This window comes from Amia ocellicauda, chromosome 16 (genome assembly GCF_036373705.1).
Source record: "Amia ocellicauda isolate fAmiCal2 chromosome 16, fAmiCal2.hap1, whole genome shotgun sequence".
Lineage (NCBI taxonomy): Eukaryota > Metazoa > Chordata > Actinopteri > Amiiformes > Amiidae > Amia > Amia ocellicauda.
The window spans coordinates 15,897,106-15,916,517 of NC_089865.1; the positions used below are offsets into that span (position 1 = coordinate 15,897,106).

The 19,412-nt window shown below is 38.0% G+C and overlaps 1 protein-coding gene across 2 annotated transcripts in view; it reads left to right on the plus strand.

Annotated features, from left to right (window-relative positions):
- LOC136711685 (double-stranded RNA-specific editase 1) overlaps positions 1-19,412 on the plus strand; it is a 128,114-nt gene that overhangs the window by 98,155 nt on the left and 10,547 nt on the right. For both annotated transcript variants that reach the window (XM_066688075.1, XM_066688076.1), the window contains 5 exons: positions 8,092-8,166; positions 13,729-14,654; positions 17,809-17,923; positions 18,287-18,455; positions 18,572-18,723. In XM_066688075.1, the coding sequence (XP_066544172.1) occupies positions 8,092-8,166; positions 13,729-14,654; positions 17,809-17,923; positions 18,287-18,455; positions 18,572-18,723 (1,437 nt within the window). The remainder of the gene's footprint in view (positions 1-8,091; positions 8,167-13,728; positions 14,655-17,808; positions 17,924-18,286; positions 18,456-18,571; positions 18,724-19,412) is intronic.

The following is a 19,412-nucleotide window of genomic DNA, read 5'->3' on the forward strand; positions in this document are numbered from 1 at the left end:
CAACAATGTGGGCTTGCTTTCATCATACATCAATAGTTTGGTCTGAATGTAATGCTTAGGAAAATGCAAAATTCACATAAAATATTAGAACACGCTTTTAATTACACATGCTTACAAACTCATGTAAAAAAGGATTTTGGTATTTGAGGACCATGGACCACTTGGTCACTTAACTAACTGTTATATGTAGATTTAAGAATATGAACTGTCAACTATTAGGCTAAATAGTTTTAAAAGATTTTGGAGATGGGAGCTTTTACTTATAGAAAAGTTTAAGTTAGAAAAAGTAATGAAATAAATGGACTTAAACTGTCAATTAGAACAAATAGATGCACGTAAGCACTTATTCGTGCAGCCTTCACTTTCACAGCACATAACGCGTTATTGTGATTCCTCTAGAGATGCAATGTGGCTTGACAAGGCCTGCGGTCATTAGCATTAGCAGGCCACACCATATAGTGACGAGTTGTGCACTACCAGCTGCTTTGTAAAATGTCTGCATTGATTTATTTATTTTATTTTCACCGCTGCCAGGGCAGGCGGCGGTCTCTCGTCTGGTGCTGGAATTGTTGAAGGTTTGTGCAACATTTGCTAATCAAAGCTGCACGAATCCTTAGAGGTTGATGCCCTTTTCATAATACCCAGATCACTCACTACGGACTGTACAAAGCTTCCCATTATGCTCTGACACATGTTGAGCTAACAGCCCTGCTGCCTCGGGCGCTCTATTAGAAAGGAATAATAATAGTTGATAAGGTCAGTAAGCTTGCTGGAAACTGAGATCCTTAATAACGGTGTTCATGTTGTAACAAAGGCTTTTACACGGTAATTTCCTTAACAGAGTGGCCATCCAACTCTTGCAATTAAATGGCTGTGTTTTGTAACTGCTTGTTTGTTGTGATGCTGACAAATGTGATTTATTTATAGAGAATGCTGGAAAAATGGAAATCTCCCTTGACTTTTTTGTTCAGCAGCGACCGTTGTGGCTCAGTGGCAGGATCTGTGGCATTGATAATGTCAGGGCCCAGGCTTTGTACATTCCCTGAAAACAGTTATGGTTAACCAGGGACTGGTTTAAGTTAGTATTGCCTTAACTACACATGACAAGGCCATCAAAATGTGTTGTCAGAGTCCCTTTGGTGGAAAAGATATTCCAATACTCATGTCATGAGGTGGGTCAAGACGGCATATATTCTATTAAGCTGTGATGGACCGTTCATTAATGAAAGCATTAAATTACACATTTTGTGTAACTGATAACTCTCACAAAACATTTTTTTTTACTGTTACTCTATTGAATGTCTAACAAGGTAGACATTTTGAAATTTAGACTTTAGGAATTTAGTACATAATAAAATGTGTGCGCGTGCCTGCAATTTTCAGTGGAGTAGTAGTAGTAGAAGAAAAGTCTAATTGGAGAAATATTATAATGAGTATTTGATGGATCCATAACCTTATAGCCCTTTAAAACGATAAAATCTTTCCTCTGAAGAAGGCTAGGACCTGCATCCAGTTATGACACAATTTATTTTATTTATTTATTTCTAGTTAGATGACATGTAAACTGACAGCTCCGTGATTAACCGAACATGAAATACAGTGCACCTTATCACGCCATCCGTAGATGCGAAAACTGCACTTTGGTCCAAGCGTTGGCTTTCATATGAAAGGGAATGGGCTGGGGGGGGTGGGGGGTGGCAGAGGGAAAGCGAGACGGGAGCAATGAGAAATTCTTCTGATGTAATTTAATAGCTGAAACCTGTTATCGTGGCAGCTCTGCCGCACTGAGAAATGCTTTCTATTATCTCCCTTCCTTTCAAGTTGACTATCGCTGTCTGCACCACGGCAAGTTTTATGGCATTTTAGTGAAGTGAACATCAATTAGAGATCCATATCATAGGAAAAGGTGCATTTTTTAAAAGCTAAAAAGTTTAAGATTTTAAAAGTGTCTGTGTATATGTATGTTTCTTGGTGTATATTACAGACCTCAGACTTCCGAGGGATGTATGTAAGCATACGTGTATACGTATATTTGGTCAGCTTGTATTTTTGATCAAGGATTTTTATCCAACATTTAGGCTCCTGCACCAAGTCTTAGTTTAAATTAGTTTATTTAATGTGTTTGAAGTTTTTCTGATATCAGCTCAGCAGTATGGAGGATATTACTTCCACTGTAAATGTAACCATTTACATTTCTCCAAACAGCACCACCAGCTACTACTTCTATTACATTCCTAGTTTAGAAATCCTCTTTTCTGAAGAATTGCAGAATTACCACCCCAAAAACTTATATTTATGTATTTATTTTATTTCATATTTCATATAAGCTCATGTATGGAAAGCTTAGGTGGAGCGCACAGTCTGTACTCTTAGAGGTTTTCATTATTTCGTAAACGGGCACTGGGAGAAAACTGGTTCTCAAATAGCCACACTTGGTCCAATCCCCTTCAGAATTGTTTATCAGTATGGAGTGATTTGGTATTACCTAAATTGCAATTGCTTTAAAAAGTATGTATATTTTTTGCCTTTAACTGTAAATAAACACCGTGCTGCCGTTCCAGGTGTTACTCTGAACTGAATCAGTGTGCTATCTCGGTAATGCAGACAAGTGACAAAATGAAAGAAATCAACCAATTTCCCTTTTTTAATTGAGAAAATGTGTGCAGTTATTTTTACATTTAAATTTTAGTTTTCCTCTAATTGGTTCATGAACGGACATTTTCTTGAGTTATGTAAGACATCAAGATTATGTGTTGGGACATCATATAAAATTACTTGTGAATCTTTTAACACACTCTGTCCCAGCTTTTCCTTTGAACAATTAAAGGCAATTCTGAGATTCCAGTGTGAATTCTATTGACCGCAAGTCCAAAATGAATACAACTGACCTTACTTTTTCACAACAGATTTAAATGCACAAAAATAAAGTAACCTATTCAAAAATGTATAAATTACATTATATGCTACTTCTGAACCGGTTCTTCATCTATCCAGCCTTTCAGTCTAAATCATTGATAAGATAGTCTTCTGACAATTTTATTATAAATAAATAAGTCTTCATTTGACCAGAGAAGAAATGTACATTGTATTATAAAAATAAAGCTTGATCAAAGTCTGTCTATACTGCTGTGTGTCAATCAGCAAATAAATGCAACTTTATGAAACATGGTTATTGAATTTGCAATATCACCAGCTGTTTTTTCATTATCATAAATTGCTGCTTTTTTCCTCTTCTAAGTGAATTGATATCTGTAGTCTTGATATGTCAAAGGAAAAGCCTTGGAAATTAAACTGTCTGAAACATTTAAAAGGCCTAAATATCCCAACCCTTGCCATCTCCAGTAAGTGGAACCTTGCTCCCTGGTTACTCATCCCATTATTGGTTTTACTCACTTGTGTTTTGGGTCTGCTGTGTCTGAACAAGAACTTCTGATCTATAGCGCAAAATGCAGACGTTACCATTTCCTATGATTTTCATGTTACAAAAGAACACACTCTCAAATGCTTATGAAACGCATACTTCTTGCGAACACAAGGCCCCTATGATAAAAAATGCATTGCATTCTGTTAAACTACATGATAAAATTAAAGGAAGAGAGACAATGATGTGCGTTTTGTCAACTGGGAATTTAGAACAGGTGCTGGTTGCTGATTTTTGAATATGAGATTTGTGCTCAGCAGAAACGTGCGCATTCCCAGATTTCTACATTGTGCCTGAAATTTAAAATTCAAAGCCATTTGTCACCTGAACAAAAAATTATGCAGCACCATGAAACAAATGTGGTCACAAAACTGGTTTCTCCCATTTGAGTTTGATACCAGATTATTAATCTTTAATAGGGCAATAATTGTGCTAGCATATTTGCTGTCACCAGCCATTAGCTCAGATTAATTAGGCCATTTAGTTTAGCTTAAAAGCTTCAGGCGTGAAAAATGACGAAGACAAAACTAAAAGGCTTGAATCAGCAGAAGCCGATTACCTGTTATATAAGTTCAGTTGCTCTACTTTATCTTTTCTTTTTGTGTGTTTGCAGAAAGTTTATTCCCTTTAATCCATAATGTTAGACAGGTGGGGGATCTATTTTCAAAGGAAACTCTCCAGAGAATCTAGCTCTAGAGCAAAGCTGCAAATAAGAGCATATGAAACCTTTCACCAAAGGTTTGCCTTTAAAAATAACTCCAGTGTCTTTTAATACTCTATGGAGCTACATCAGTAGGGTTGCTGGACATACACAAATATTTCCTCTCTGTCCCTTAAACCTATTTTCCAACATGTACAATTTCTACCACCAGCAACTGCAGCCTGAAACAAGTCATGTTAACTAGATTTGTTTCTCACTGAAGTATGTTATGTATTTATTTTAAGAAAATATATATATATTTATGGACATAACGTTGATAAAATTAATTCAAGCCTTTTATAGAGGTTTTATTTTGTGTTGTATGAATACTGGCACTGTATATTAGTAAAAGATAAATGGTTCAGTTTGGATTTGCCTTGGTTGTTTCAGGAAATTATACCAGCCATTCTTCTGTGTATGTGTTTCTTCTGCAGTTTTTATTTTTCCTCTTCTTAAATGAAAGATATGGGAACACACATCTCTGTTATGTGGTAAACATCCAAATTAAGGTGATTATGCAAGCATACCTGGATTCCTGTGTGAATATTCAATATTGAATTGAAATCACAAATAGAATCAAGCTCAGAGCATCAGGGGTAATCCAAGGGTTAAGGTTTGTGAACTAGTGCTTAATATGCTGTGACTGTATTACACTCAGTGTCCTGTGTAAAATTGAATAATGTTGGCTCAAGGCTATTTTTCTGTTTTACAATTATAGCATTGATCCCCCCCACCCCCTCTCCTTGCTCCTTACAGGCTTGTGTATGCTGTGCCTGCTCTTGGGTTGATATACTATTGGAGGTCATGAAAACTTACCATTGTATCCCCAGTGGCAAGGGTATTGTAGTTAGACCCATTGGTCTGCTGGCTGTTATCACAGTAACACACATTTGTTTCGAGCAATGTCCTGTGTACCACATAGTATGTTCCGGGATACGATGCGATGCTTAAAGGGAGGAATTTTACAGTTCTACTTGCTAATAATATTTATTTAATATGAGATGCTGTTATGCTAACTTGTATAAATTGTAAATTGTATGCTAAAGTGTATATATTTTTCTTCTGCACTTCTCAGTCTTTTGCTAACATTCAAGTTCATAATGGGGCTGGGGGACAGCTTCAATTTGTGTGATGATAATACATGTGTATAATCTTTTTAAAAGTGAAATCTGAGGTTTAGTAAGAAAGATATTTGATTTGTTTTTTAGTCAGTTTGTTTTTATTGCTGTCTGGCACTAATGCTGTAGTATTTTTCAGAACAGGTTGAACTATGTTGACTGTTTACATGGTTAAAAGTTACAGCTTCATAAAATATGAATACATTTGTTTTTTGTCATAATGAAGCACCACAAAGTAGGTGTATTTAGATAATCGTAATAGTAATACTAATAGTGATAACAGTAATTAAACAGGCATGGGGTCTTTTTCTTCAGGCACTTGTTATGGCTCTTTTTATGCTTCATTTTGTATATGCACTGTAACTCCGGTGGTGTTTTTTTAATATATATATAGTTATTTTAAGCCTATATAGGTTGAGCTTTAAAATAGAATAAAATGCTAAGAAAAAATAATGTTGAGGCATCAATATTCTAAGGTAAAAGTAAAACCAAAGTAATAAATATCTTGCTGCACAAGGGAAAACTAATCCAGCAGATTATTAAAAAATGAATAAATCATGACTGGAGTTCCACTAAAGAAAGAACAAATAAAACTGGTTGTTCTTGGCGAAAAAGTGATGTTTTAATTTCTGCATCCCTAAGCTATAGTGCGTGTCCTGTATGTCAGGAGCTTGTATCGGAGAGACAGCTAGGAAATTAAATCTGCTTTCATAGCAGTCAGGGAAAACAGAGCTTTAGTGTGCCTTTTCCTAAAGAGAAAATGTAATGAAATAAGTGCAGTACCTTTTGCTGAATGCACTGCTATTTATTCCAGTGCTCCAGTTTTTCCTATTTGAAAGCCACAGTTCTGATGAGACTCAAGTTTTATCAGTGAAACATTATGAAGACATATGACATCAGCTACAGATGGGGGTAGATCGTATCTTGCTAGATACCCTAATTCAGCGGTTTTGCTCTTTGTTCCTCTTTACATTATTTGACTGGAATGATTGTATCAAGAACCCTCATACAGATTTGAAAGGTCAATCTGCGGAAAAGACATTGCCAGGAGCTTCTGTGATGCATAAAGCTTCACCCATGACAGTGTGCGTTTTGTTTATGGTTTTATGTACACTACAATGTTTCCATAAAAGTCAAACGTGCAAATCCATGCTACTTGAATACTGGTATTCAATACTGGTATTTTTCATCAGAGCTGAAAATTAAGTTTAATAACACATGATGACTTTTGCCTTTATGACATGGCACCATTTCCCCCCCATACATGCTGATCTAGCATCACACCTTCTCATGAATATGTACACTACATTGCAAAAGTTTTAGGCAGGTGTGAAAAAATGCTGTAAAGTAAGAATGCTTTCAAAAATAGACATGTTAATAGATTATATTTATCAATTAACTAAATGAAAAGTGAGTGAAGAGAAGAAAAATCTAAATCAAATCCATTTTTGGTGTGACCACCCTTTGCCTTCAAAACAGCATCAGTTCTTCTAGGTACACTTGCACACAGTTTTTGAAGGAACTCAGCAGGTAGGTTGGCCCAAACATCTTGGAGAACTAACCACAGTTCTCTCTCTCCATGTAATCCCAGACAGATTCAGTGCTGTTGAGATCAGGGCTCTGTGGGGGCCATACCATCACTTCCAGGACTCCTTGTTCTTCTTTACGCTGCAGATAGTTCTTAATGACTTTCACTGTATGTTTGGGTCGTTGTCATGCTGCAGAATAAATTTGGGCCAATCAGATGCCTCCCTGATGGTATTGCATGATGGATAAGTATCTGCCTGTACTTCTCAACATTGAGGAGACCATTCATTATGACCAAATCCCCAACTCCATTTGCAGAAATGCAGCCCCAAACTTGCAAGGAACCTCCACCATGCTTCACTGTTGCCTGCAGACACTCATTCGTGCACCGCTCTCCAGCTCTTCGGTGAACAACCGAATATTTTGCTACAGCCAAATATTTCAAATTTTGACTCATCAGTCCAGAGCGCCTGCTGCCATTTTTCTGCACCCCAGTTCCTGTGTTTTCATGCATAGTTGAGTCGTTTGGTCTTGTTTCCAAGTCCGAGGTATGGCTTTTTGGCCACAAGTCTTCCATGAAGGCCACTTCTGACCAGACTTCTCCAGACACTAGATGGGTGTACTAGGGTCCCACTGTTTTCTGCCAATTCTGAGCTGATGGCACTGCTGGATTCCGATTACGAAGGGAAGTGAGCATGACTTTCATCTGCTGCAGTAAGTTTCCTTGGCCGACCACTGCGTCTACGGTCCTCAACGTTGCCCATTTCTGTGTGCTTCTTCAAAAGAGCTTGGACAGCACATCTGGAAACCCCTGTCTGCCTTGAAATGTCTGCCTGGGAGAGACCTTCCCGATGCAGTATAAATACCTTGTGTCTTGTTGCTGTGCTCAGTCTTGCCATGGTGTATGACTTTTGACAGTAAACTGTCTTCAGCAGCCTCACCTTGTTAGCTGAGTTTGGGTGGTCACACCAAATATGGATTTGATTTAGATTTTTCTAATGTTCACCCCCTTTGCAATTGGTTAATTAATAAATATAATCTATTAATATGTATATTTTTCAATTCATTCTTACTTTACAGCATTTTTTCACACCTGCCTAAAACTTTTGCACAGTACTATATATGCTTTTTGTAGACTTATCCCTTACTCTAAAAGGGATTTTCTATCTGGAGTAGAATGCTTGGCTCACAATAACTATTCTCTGGCATTATAGTGAGCTGAAAATTGCTCTTGCAACATTATTGCTACATTTCTGTAATTTAAGGACAAAGAATGGTCTGAATGCTTCAATATAATTCAGTTTTTTTTTTCGGTCTACTTTCAGACAGAGCAAGTGTACGCCAGACCAGGAGTCAGCAGAAATACTTTGCTATGGATGTGGATGAAGAGGAAAATATGAGTGAGTCCTTTTGTCTTAGCTGCTATGTGGGTCAGTGGCTTTGCTTCTTTCTGTTGGTGCGTGTTACCCTATTCCTGTGTAGACTTAACAGGAATTCTCTCATTGTCTTTGTAGGTACCACAGTCAATATTAAGCACAGTAGAAGCCTACTTGGGCACTAGTGCCTGCTTAGATTTCATTCATGTAGCAATTTTTAACAAGTTGCGCACAGTCTTTGTATTTCACCTACTGTATGTTGCATTGTATTTCCTCGAACTGCTTTGCCCCAGTTTATCTACACCCCCTCCCCCCTGCCAATAACTGTAAATGTATCCTTGGATAAATAAACTCCTAACATGCAATATATAATCACAGTAGGTCCTGAAGTTTTATTACAGTAGCTTCTCTTTAGCCCAAACCCTGTGCTTATCCTTCAGTGAATTGTATAACATTCATGTTGCTCCCATAGATGATAGGCCTGGGGTTTATTCCCTAAGATGAACATGCATTTCACTTACATTGCCCTCAGACATTACCCCCAGAGAAAATTGCTTCCTAATCATCTACGAAGTCTTAAAACCACAGACTAGAAATGCTTAACAAGGGATTTCTGTCACAGTTTGGTAGAAGATTGATTGACTTTAATGGTCCCTCCCTGTCCTTTCTCCAAATGTGTAAGGTGCAGACACCGATTGTAATGAACAGTTTTAACGTGGAGTTGCCAAGAGAAAATGTGATTTGATGTTATTATGCTCAAGGCTGTATGTTCTCCCTTTTTGGTTCAGTCTTTGAGCTCACTTTATGAAATGATCAGTGCCAAATCCTTTCTTCTCACCATTTCAGGATACAAATGAAGTTACTTAATCTCTTCTGAGAGAGCAAATGTGATGTCCTCAGATAGACCAACATCCATCTGAATGAAATTAAGTAATAAAATCACATCCCAAATTGCTCTTAGCCAGCTAGGAGAAACATGAGGTGGGATTGTGTTGAATTAAAAAGACTACATTTAAAAAAAATGGTATCTAGTAGGCCTTTTTGGTTTATGAGCTCAGGGCGAACGTAAAAGGCTATTGTTATACATCATATAGGCTTTGCCTTGAGAGATGGCAGGAATGAGGACTAAAATCAATTATTTTTGCTCATGGTTTCTTATTTAAATGCTTAAGATAAGTGCTTGTGATGTTGAAAGCACAACTGAAGTTTCTATCACTATGAAAGCGAGAGAAAGGTATACTAAAAAGATATTAAAGTGAGAGGCTATTTACACGTCGACCTACCTTCTCACTTTTACATATTTCTTGGAAGTGGGTCATTGCAAAACACAGGCTTTCTTGTCACAGCCTTTTTGTTGTGGCTTAGAACGAAATACTGCAATTCTTGCAAAATCCCCCCTGACAGACAGCACCCACGTAGGTTCAATTAAAGCTCAAGTCCCAACACATTGTTCAAGGGCTGTTCTGACACACACAATCAGATTTTACCATCACAGTTTCCCTTACTAAGCACTGTGTCACAAACCTATAGCTTAGTCTTGCTGAGAAAGGTGGGGACCAGTGTTGGAACAAGGTCAGATTATTTAAAGTTTAAAATCCAAATCACAGCATGAGATAGTTGATCTGATCTGAAGAAGGTTCTGTTTTTGTTTTATGATCTTTAACTTTGCAACAGTACAGGATCATGTCATCTTCTGCAGGGGGAATAAAAGTAGAAGCCTACAGTATCATTTGTCAAGGTGGCTCAAATGTATTACTCCCATCTCATTCTTCTACAGTTTTTCTTTGTTTTAATCCATTGTTTGCTGGAGATGGAAGACCAGTATTTCTTTCCTTATCTGGCAGCTTACTTTAGGACCTTGCTACCAAATATTCAATATCGATATCTGACAGGTTGTGATAATCTCTATTGAGTGTTATCAACCTAGTAATTGACAGACTTAAACACACAATTTGTAACCCACTTGTTTTTGAACACTTCTCAGGGGACAGAGCTGAGCACAGCTGTGCAGACACTGTCGAACGCTGAGCAGCTAGCAAGGCTGGCATAAAGCATTGGCATCAGAGACTTCACACCAGCTCATCAAATGTATCCCATTACACAGTTTACACTTATTATGTCTGTTTGGATATTCATAATCCCTTAGCATTCCCTTCAATCCACCATACACAGATGTGCAAAGGTTTTCAACTTTAATTCTGTGTTTTGGGAGGGTTAACAATTGACTTATTTTAAATGTCAAGGTTGTTCAAGGGCTCATTGGTTTGTATTGGATATTTGTGTAATGGTTTTTATTTACTTGTTTTTCTCTCCAACAGGACTGTAATCGCAGTCGAGGTCACCGTGGCCGTTTGCTTTTTGTTATTTGTTTGATTGTTTTATTTGCCTTATTTTGCAGAAGAGCAAACTCATGCTCACATTTATTTGATCTGAAACCCATTTTGAATGATCACCTCTCTCTCCCCCTCCCCACTCTCCCTTTTTAATTCCTTGCAACTGTGAATAGTTTTGCCTTCATTAGTGTTGTCATAAAAATTGTGTAAAATGTAATGACAGGCTGTGTAACCCAGAAACTTGAAAATTCACTCGACCCTTTTAGAGAAAGGCGGGTTTAATTTTACTTAATTTTTAATGCATTTCTAACACCCTTTCCTTGCTACCCCCAGTACTTTGTAATGCCCCAGAGAATTATCCAGTCGTGATCATATTAAGATATTCATGATGCTAAAAAAATCTTGCTCCAAGCATTATAACCTGCTGAGCTTTTTTTTTTTGTAGAGCTGTACTTGACTTCAATGCAGATATTTTCCCTTTAATGCAGTGGGTATTCATTCTCTACCTTTGATCCCTCCTTAGTTCCCTCTGACCTGGACTCCCACATCACATGTTCCTGATTCACCTTCTGCTTACTTTTCTGTATACTTTCCTTCAGTCCCTATAGCAACAAAAACATCTTCAAATCAATTTCCTTGATTTCCCCTTTACTGAGGGCTATCACCTATGTTTCTTATTCCTGCTGCAATTACCCTAGCCGAGGCTGCGCTTTTCCCATGTGCATGTGCATGGCTTTTCCAGCCCTTCTCACTGAACTGGAAGCCCATCTCATAGATTTCTATAGCATCATTCATTCTCGAGACCTTCAGCTGTAATAGGACTGTTCATAAACCCATGCGTCGCTCTCCCTAACCGCTTCTTCTCAGTGGAACTCAGTGATCGTTCCCTCCTTGCGCTCGCCATAGCCAAGCCCGGGATTCTTAGATGCTGTAAAGCTGACATGTTGTGAAGGAGCGGACTGCTGTATCCCTCCTTAATTTTCATTGTTGGTAGCATTAACAAACACATTCTTCCGGTAGTTACCTCACATCTGTTTAGTCTGAGCTTCTTCAGCAACTCAGATTTAGTGTGCTGCGTATATACTGAAACAATGTTCAGTATTAGTATATAATAGGATATTTCTGGTCAATATGAAACCCATTTAACTTAACACTGCCACAGTACAATTCACAGTAAATAATTTGATGTACCTACCTTTCTTTTTGTTTTTCGTAAAGCCTGTTCAGAATATCAGTTATTAATGTATTTGTCCCTAATTAATGTATTGCTATACTGTTACATAAAACAGTTTAACAACTACTTATAGAAACACAGCTAGTAATGTGTATTTCAGATTTGAAAATTAATCTGGATTTCCCTTTTTGTTAAAAACTTACCAATTATAGAACACCAAGGGTATTGCTTTAATAAAGAAAAAAACACTATGGAAGGCTTACAGCATTTACTATAATAAGATCCAAACCTCTTTACATACTTTTTTTCTTGTAAATAACTTGTGTGAAAATTTTTTATAAAAAATTATCAGTGTAATTTAAACCCTCCTATGATTATGCTTCGAAAGAAACTGACAGTGACTTTTGTGAAACTGAAACCCAATCTAGTAAATAAATAACCATAATGAATGTTTTACTTTTGGTAGTACTGAAGGAACTAGACATTTGAATTAAGAGTTCACATTACATATTCCTTTTTTTTTTTATTTGTATATCTGGCAACCTGTTAGCGCAGACTGGGCCATGGCTGATATCAGAGTCAGTCAGTCAGTTTGCTTATGTGGAGACATGGCCTTTGTTTTCTTTTTTTCTTCCCCTCTTTTATTTCCCCCTTCCTCTACCTTTTTCTTCCTGTACTACTGTGGTCTCCTTTCCTGCCTGCTCTCATGTCTGGTTCCCTGTATCCTGTCAAAGCTCCGCACTTCCCTCCATGATTTCCCACTTTGGCATTTTTACATGAGATCTTCTCTCTTCCTGAGCGCCGAAAGGAGTAACCTATCGAGCTTTTGCTGGAGGATGTTATAAATGAAAATTTAGTCTACGTTCCGTCAGCTTTGTCAACAGGATATGGTGATGTGTGTTCCTTATACAGAACCGTTTTTGTTAGGTTTTTTAAACGGTTTGTGTGTGTGTATATATGTATGCACACACACAAGTAACTAAATCAAAAGCTTATCTAAACTTCTTTGGCAGGACAGCTGTCCACTACATTTCAATCTATAGGTTTTTGCTCACACACGTTCAGCAAATCTTTTTTTTTTTTTTTTTTCTCCTATGTGGATTTAACATTTTATTACCTTTTGTTTTCACTTCATACTGAAGCAAAAAATGTAAACTGATAGTTATCGTTATAGGCTATTTTAACTAGTTTGCCCTAATCTGTGGTTTAGATTTCCATAGAAATATATAAATCTTTGTGTTCAAGCGAGGACTGTTCCTTTAGCCTCACCTCCGTGTCTCTTCTATGGGCTTTGTCTGTCCGAACTCCTGCAAGTTAACTTGTGCTCCTCTTCCTAAATCCCTTGCCCAGTCCTAATTTTTCAGCCAACCCTTCCCGTCTTAAGTATTTCAACAAGAGTCACAAACAAATGAGGTTGACATCTGAAAAAAGTTCATACAAACCTTACATCACGCACAGTGAATGCAAACTTTGAATTTCTGAGCAATCTGCAAACATTTTGTGTGATTTGTTTTTGTATTTACTATTTATTAGCATAACCATTTTGCAAACTATTTTTTTCTCTCCCTTTAACTGAATAACTGAAAAATGTACATTTCTTTTCTCAATGAGAAGGTCTTTCCCTGATGGTGTAACGTAAAACTCCTAAATATTTGAATGCCATTCTTAAACCTATAGTCTTCTAAATGTTAATTATTCAATCTTTTTTTCACTTTACGTTTCATTTAACTGTTTTTGTTTTCAATAGTGGTAACAGATTGTACAATTTTAAAAGGGAAAAAAAAACTACTTTTACTTGTATTCTCTTAATTACAGTTGATAAGTTTGTCTATGAACATAATTTAAATTGCACAGTTTTATTTATTGGAATAATACCTATTGTATAATTTTTTGTTAAGTAAGTTTTAGAATTTTCGTTAAAAAACGTTAAATCCTATATTGCCGCCTCTCCCGCCCGTACACAATAAGGAACACACATCACTTGTTCAGTTACAAAGAAAGATAAAGGAATCTATAAATTTTACATTTACAAGATCCTGCAACGAAGGCGTTGTAAGTTACTCTTTCTGGGCACCGCAGGTTCGTGCAGCACCGACGTAAAGGAAAACCGCAACCTGGGCAACGTCTCCTCCAAGGAGGCCGCTGGCGAGGCGGCACAGCTCCCCAACGGAGGTGGCAGCAGCCGTAAACGCCCTCTGGAAGAAGGCAATAATGGCCATGCTCATTCCAAGTTCCGTCCAAAGAAGCGAAAGAAAACCCCGGGGCCCGTTCTGCCCAAAAACGCTCTAATGCAGCTGAATGAGATTAAACCAGGGCTCCAGTACAAGCTGCTGTCACAGACCGGGCCTGTTCACGCGCCTGTCTTTGTAATGACAGTGGAGGTCAACGGGCAGTTGTTTGAAGGCTCTGGCCCTACTAAGAAGAAGGCTAAGCTCAATGCAGCTGAGAAGGCCCTGCGCTCTTTTGTGCAGTTCCCCAATGCCTCAGAGGCCCACATGGCCATGGGTCGCACCCTGACCGTCAACACGGACTTCACCTCCGACCAGGCTGACTTTCCTGATATGCTTTTTAACGGCTTTGAGACACCAGCGCCGCCCGACGAGTCCTTTTACCTGGGCTCAAACGGCAACGGCTCCTTCAGTTCCTTGGGGGAGTACCTCCTCCCCGCCACCGGGGGAGTCAACAGTCTGAGTCAGTCTCCGCTGCCAGCCCCCTCCGCTTACGTGTCTCCCTCCAGTGGGAAGAACCCCGTGATGATCCTGAACGAGCTGCGCCCCGGCCTGAAGTATGACTTTGTCTCAGAGAGCGGGGAGAGTCATGCCAAGAACTTTGTCATGTCCGTGACTGTGGATGGGCAGACTTTCGAAGGCTCAGGAAGGAACAAGAAACTGGCCAAGGCCCGGGCCGCCCAGGCTGCCCTCTCCAGCCTGTTCAACATGCAGCTGGATCAGACGCCCTCTCGGCAGCCCATTCCCAGAGAGGGCCTGCAGCTGCATCTGCCACAGGTGAGAGCAGGAGTAACCCACTCGCCTACCCCCCACACCCCTCAGACAAGACGACCATAGCTGGGAGGTGCCTGTCCCCATTTTAGGTTTTTCAGAGATTTATTCAGAATCTACAGCAGTTTAATATTGCATTATGGATGCTGATTGTGTCAGATTCTAAAAAAAAAAATTATATTAATGAAATTAAACCTTTATCAATCTCTGCTAAATTGTTTTTAAAAGAAAGCAGCAGCAGCACTCCTGAATGATTTGGTAAACTTCAAAATGTTTTTTTTTTTTCTTCATATTGTAGTCTCTAAATAAAACTTTGACTGTTTCTTTTAATAGATTGTGTCTGTGGAATGTGACAATGGGATGTAGGATTTAGTACCAGACATTTGAGTACATTCATATACATTGCTTTCAAACAGCTCTGCCTGAAGCTCTGTATACATAGTGAGAGAGAATATTAATGTTTGTAATTGTATATTGTAGCCCACTTCATAATTTTTTGGGGTTAATATGCTGTTATTTCAAATTTTGTTCTTGCGTTACATGAATGAATACATTTCATCTGTGTTTGACAAAGCCACCCCAGTGTATTTACCTAATCCTTATGAGATTTGTCCTGGCCGACTTGAATTTTTACTGAGGAAAATCTACACCTTTCTGAAAAACTTGAGAGCAAATTGATTTGGAAATTCACAGCAAAAAATATCTGTAGTCCAAAGGTTAAAAGAAGAAAGAAATCAACATATTACATTCTGCTCCATCAATGGAATGCAGTAATCATAGGAATTAATCTGAAAAAAATAAAAATAAAAATGGAGATACTTTAAATATTCCATAAAAATGAAACTGAATACAGCCTGCAATCTACAAATCAAGAATCTTCGGTTGTACTATAGGGTGACTCAATGAGTACTCAAATAAACCACTGGTGCGGTAGTGTCAAATTATTATAATACCACAGTTGTTATTATAATACAACTGAAACGTGTGGCTCTGACAGGGTTTTCATGTCTTGCAAAGTGTGGTATCATTACAGTACTTAACATTACCGTACTTGTGCTTTATTTGACCTTTTCAAAAATTAAAACAAAAACCTCTCGAGACAATGTGAATGAAATATTTGAAGGCATAATTCATCTGAAGACTGCGGCTATGTATTGCACACTGTGTTCTGCCTTCGTTTTTTGAATGTTTTTCTTTAATCACAGCTTTACGCTACGCCCAAGTTGTTTAATGTCTTTTTAAATAAGCCAATAATGTACTGAAGCTCAAGTAGTAGCAACCACAAAGGATACAATTAGAATTGGGGAAAGAAACATCATAGGGTTGATGGAGCTTAGAATATACATCCATTTTTTAATGATTCATTACTTCTATATATTGTCATCTTTATCCTCACTGTTTTACTGGAGATTCAGTTTTGAATTTCAAATTAGTATCAGGAGGGAACTGCAGGTTGACTCTGCAATTCAATACAGTAAGATAACTTAGTTGCTGTCAGTCATCTTTGAAATGTCCTTATGTGGTTTAATTGAAAGACTGCTTTGTGCTAGATGACATTTCATTGATGGGATATGGGATTATTAGTTTGTGCACTAGAACTTTATTCAGTGCTCAAATAAGTTCTGTTCTAGTTTCAAATACCTTTTTATATGACTTTTTCTGATGTTTGAGCAGTGAAAGAAATACACGTTGGTAATCTTGTCTAGACCAAGCTGTTGCTATTGTTTTTCTTGTTCTCTACTAATATAAAAACGATTATAGTAAAACTTAATTTTACCAAGAGCCATCTTTCATAGGACTCATTGAGTCCTCTTTTCTCTGGTATATTTATTACTTGTCTCCTGAGAGAGTGCATGCAGAAACTGTATTGAAGCATGTTATACTTCAGCGCGTTGTGATCTGATATGCAGTCTTTTAATATACTCTCATTAACTTTGTGTTCACTTTGAAGAAGCATGAGCAAACAGAGCTAAGGCAACTGTGGATAAGACCACTATGGATTTGTCATTTCAGATATGAGTTTTACAATCAGGCTTTTGTGGAAAGATAGGGTGGCCTCCGAGGTAAGAAGTGATGGCATGATTAGCAGCTTAATAGTCAGTCAAAAGATCTTGCTTGGTTTTTATGGATTAGTGTGGTCCTCTTCTCTCCATCCCAGTCTGTTTAATTCACTGTGCAAGTATTTGTGACGGCCCTAGCTTTCGCCTAATTGACTAATTCATTCTCTGTCATTTAATATTTATTTAATTTACCTTCAACCAGCCACAAAGGTGCCTTCCATTTAGTCAGAAATAATTAGAAAACACGATGGCAAAATGATGGAATAGTTTGCATTTTCATCACTAGAGCTAAATACCTTATTGAGTTTATTTTCCTCTTTCGTCCCCCAAGACTAATTAAGTTGGGCTCTCATAGCTGCATCCATCAAAAAAAAAAAAATCTCCAGATAATAACTGACACTTAGAAGCACTTGAAAAGGATAATATTGTGCTAATCACATTGCCTTTCAGTAAATCAGCCATTTTCAAATTTATTCGGAGTATTGCTCCTTTATAGTATGCTGAAGTTAAAGAATAAGGCATTTATTTCCCCCCCACCCCTCTCTCTTTCTCTGGGATTGAGGTAGATTTGAGGAAAATACTGTGGCATTTTGTAGCCGGGTTCATAGGAGAGCTACCAAAAAAAAAAATGTTGATCTCATCTCATTTTTTTCTGCAAACGCAACAGTTGAACTTCACAATTGGTGGTCCAGCCCTTGCAATTTAACATAGTTGGTGATAAAACAGAGCATTGTATGGGTGAGGCTGATGTGAGGAGCATGGCTATGTGTTTTCAGTAGGTAATGCACTGGTAGGTATGGTTTTATGGTGCAGTGATCGTGTGCAATGAGAATTTATATTCATCATCTTATTAAGCTGTTGCTGCTTCTCAGGCCTGCATCTGAATTGTTGCTGCTCAGTAGAGGTATGTAGTTAAAGAGGACTAGTGCTTTGAATGCAGAGTTCATGTTAATAGTTTTATACCACTACAAACAGACATCAGAAGTCTACCTTGGCACGTGCCATGGCTTATTGTTCTGGGCAAGGGAGGTTTCACAGATTGTAGTCTTTTTATAATGGTTTTAAAACAAATGCTGACATGTGGTTGTGTGATCTTTCAGGTGCTAGCAGATGCCGTTTCCCGGCTCGTAGTGGATAAATTCAGTGAGCTGACCGACAATTTCACATCTCCTCATGCACGCAGGAAAGTCTTGGCAGGGGTTGTCATGACAACAGGTACACATTTTCTCCCACTTCATTGGAAAAGTTACATGTTTTCTCTGTTTCACTTTCTGCTCCTGCAGGTACAGTAATGCTGGTCTAGGGCCCTTTTCTAGATCCACATGGACTGATGAAATATAAATATAATGCAATAGTTGTACATGACATTCCCACAGGGAACTTGTACTGCCTTGAGCCTCAAATTACGCTTTATTTTATGATTATTTTTCAACTTAAAAGTTAAACCATTTCAGTCATAATTAAAGTAAGTTTATTTCCTTTTCTTATTTGTGGTATAGAAGGCAATCATGAAAATGTCACTCCAACAGACTTAACTGGTAGCTTATTCCTAAAAAATTTTTTTTCCGCCCGGTACAGGCACCGATGTAAAGGATGCCCAGGTGATTTGCGTTTCCACAGGAACTAAGTGTATAAACGGGGAATACATGAGCGATCGTGGCCTAGCCCTCAACGACTGCCATGCTGAAATTGTTGCCCGACGATCCCTCATCAGGTACCTCTATGCCCAGCTGGAGCACTTCTTGAGGTGAGTTGGCAAGACAGGTCATGAAGTGAAGCTAGTGTGGTGACAGCTCTGTGGTCTTATCCTCCACCCTGTGTGAATGCACAACATGTTTACTGCTTTTATCGTTTCTTCTGCAGCGGCAACAAAGAGGAGCACCAGAAATCTATATTCGCAAGATGTGACAAAAACGGCTACAAGCTGAAGGACAATGTGCAGTTTCATCTTTACATCAGCACCTCACCATGTGGGGATGCCAGGATTTTCTCCCCACATGAAGCCGGAGTAGAAGGTGGGTCTTCCAGTTTCTGAACATCATTTCCCCTTTGTGAATAGGTCACCCTTCGATTTAATATTATAGCCTTTTGTTAAACCAGTTATCCGTCTGCCTTGCCAGGTTGTGAAGACAACTAGTTCTTTCAATAAAAATATCAGAAGCCGTTGTTCGTGTGTAATTATTATTTTTCAGTGTGATACAGTGTGTTTGTATTCATTTAATGTCTAATTTTCATTTCAGCCAGACTCCTGCTAATGCTCATTTAGTGGACAGGATTATCTTGTCTGTACAAGGGCTTACTGGCATCTACAGCTAAATAAATACTTTTCTTTTAATGGTGTTCCAAGTGAATGGAGATTAATTTGATTTTTGATGGGTAACTTATTATAATGTAACATTATTATAATAAAATTAATATTTGGGGAAAATTCAATCTGTAAGTCTGATTGTTTTGTTCAATCAACAGAGCACTGTATATTTTTTTCCTCATTCTATATTTTAGGAAAAATATTTAATTAGAACATTTTAGAAGTCAAAACGTGTATCTCCAACAGAATGGAACAATCATTTTAATTAGAACTGTCTGTCTTGTTTCTATCATTGATTAATTCTCTTCTAAAGATGTCAAGTTTGAATTGCCTTCAGTTTTGTGTTTGGTCGTTTATTGTGTGCAGACAAGAAAAGGCATTGTACATTTTAGCATT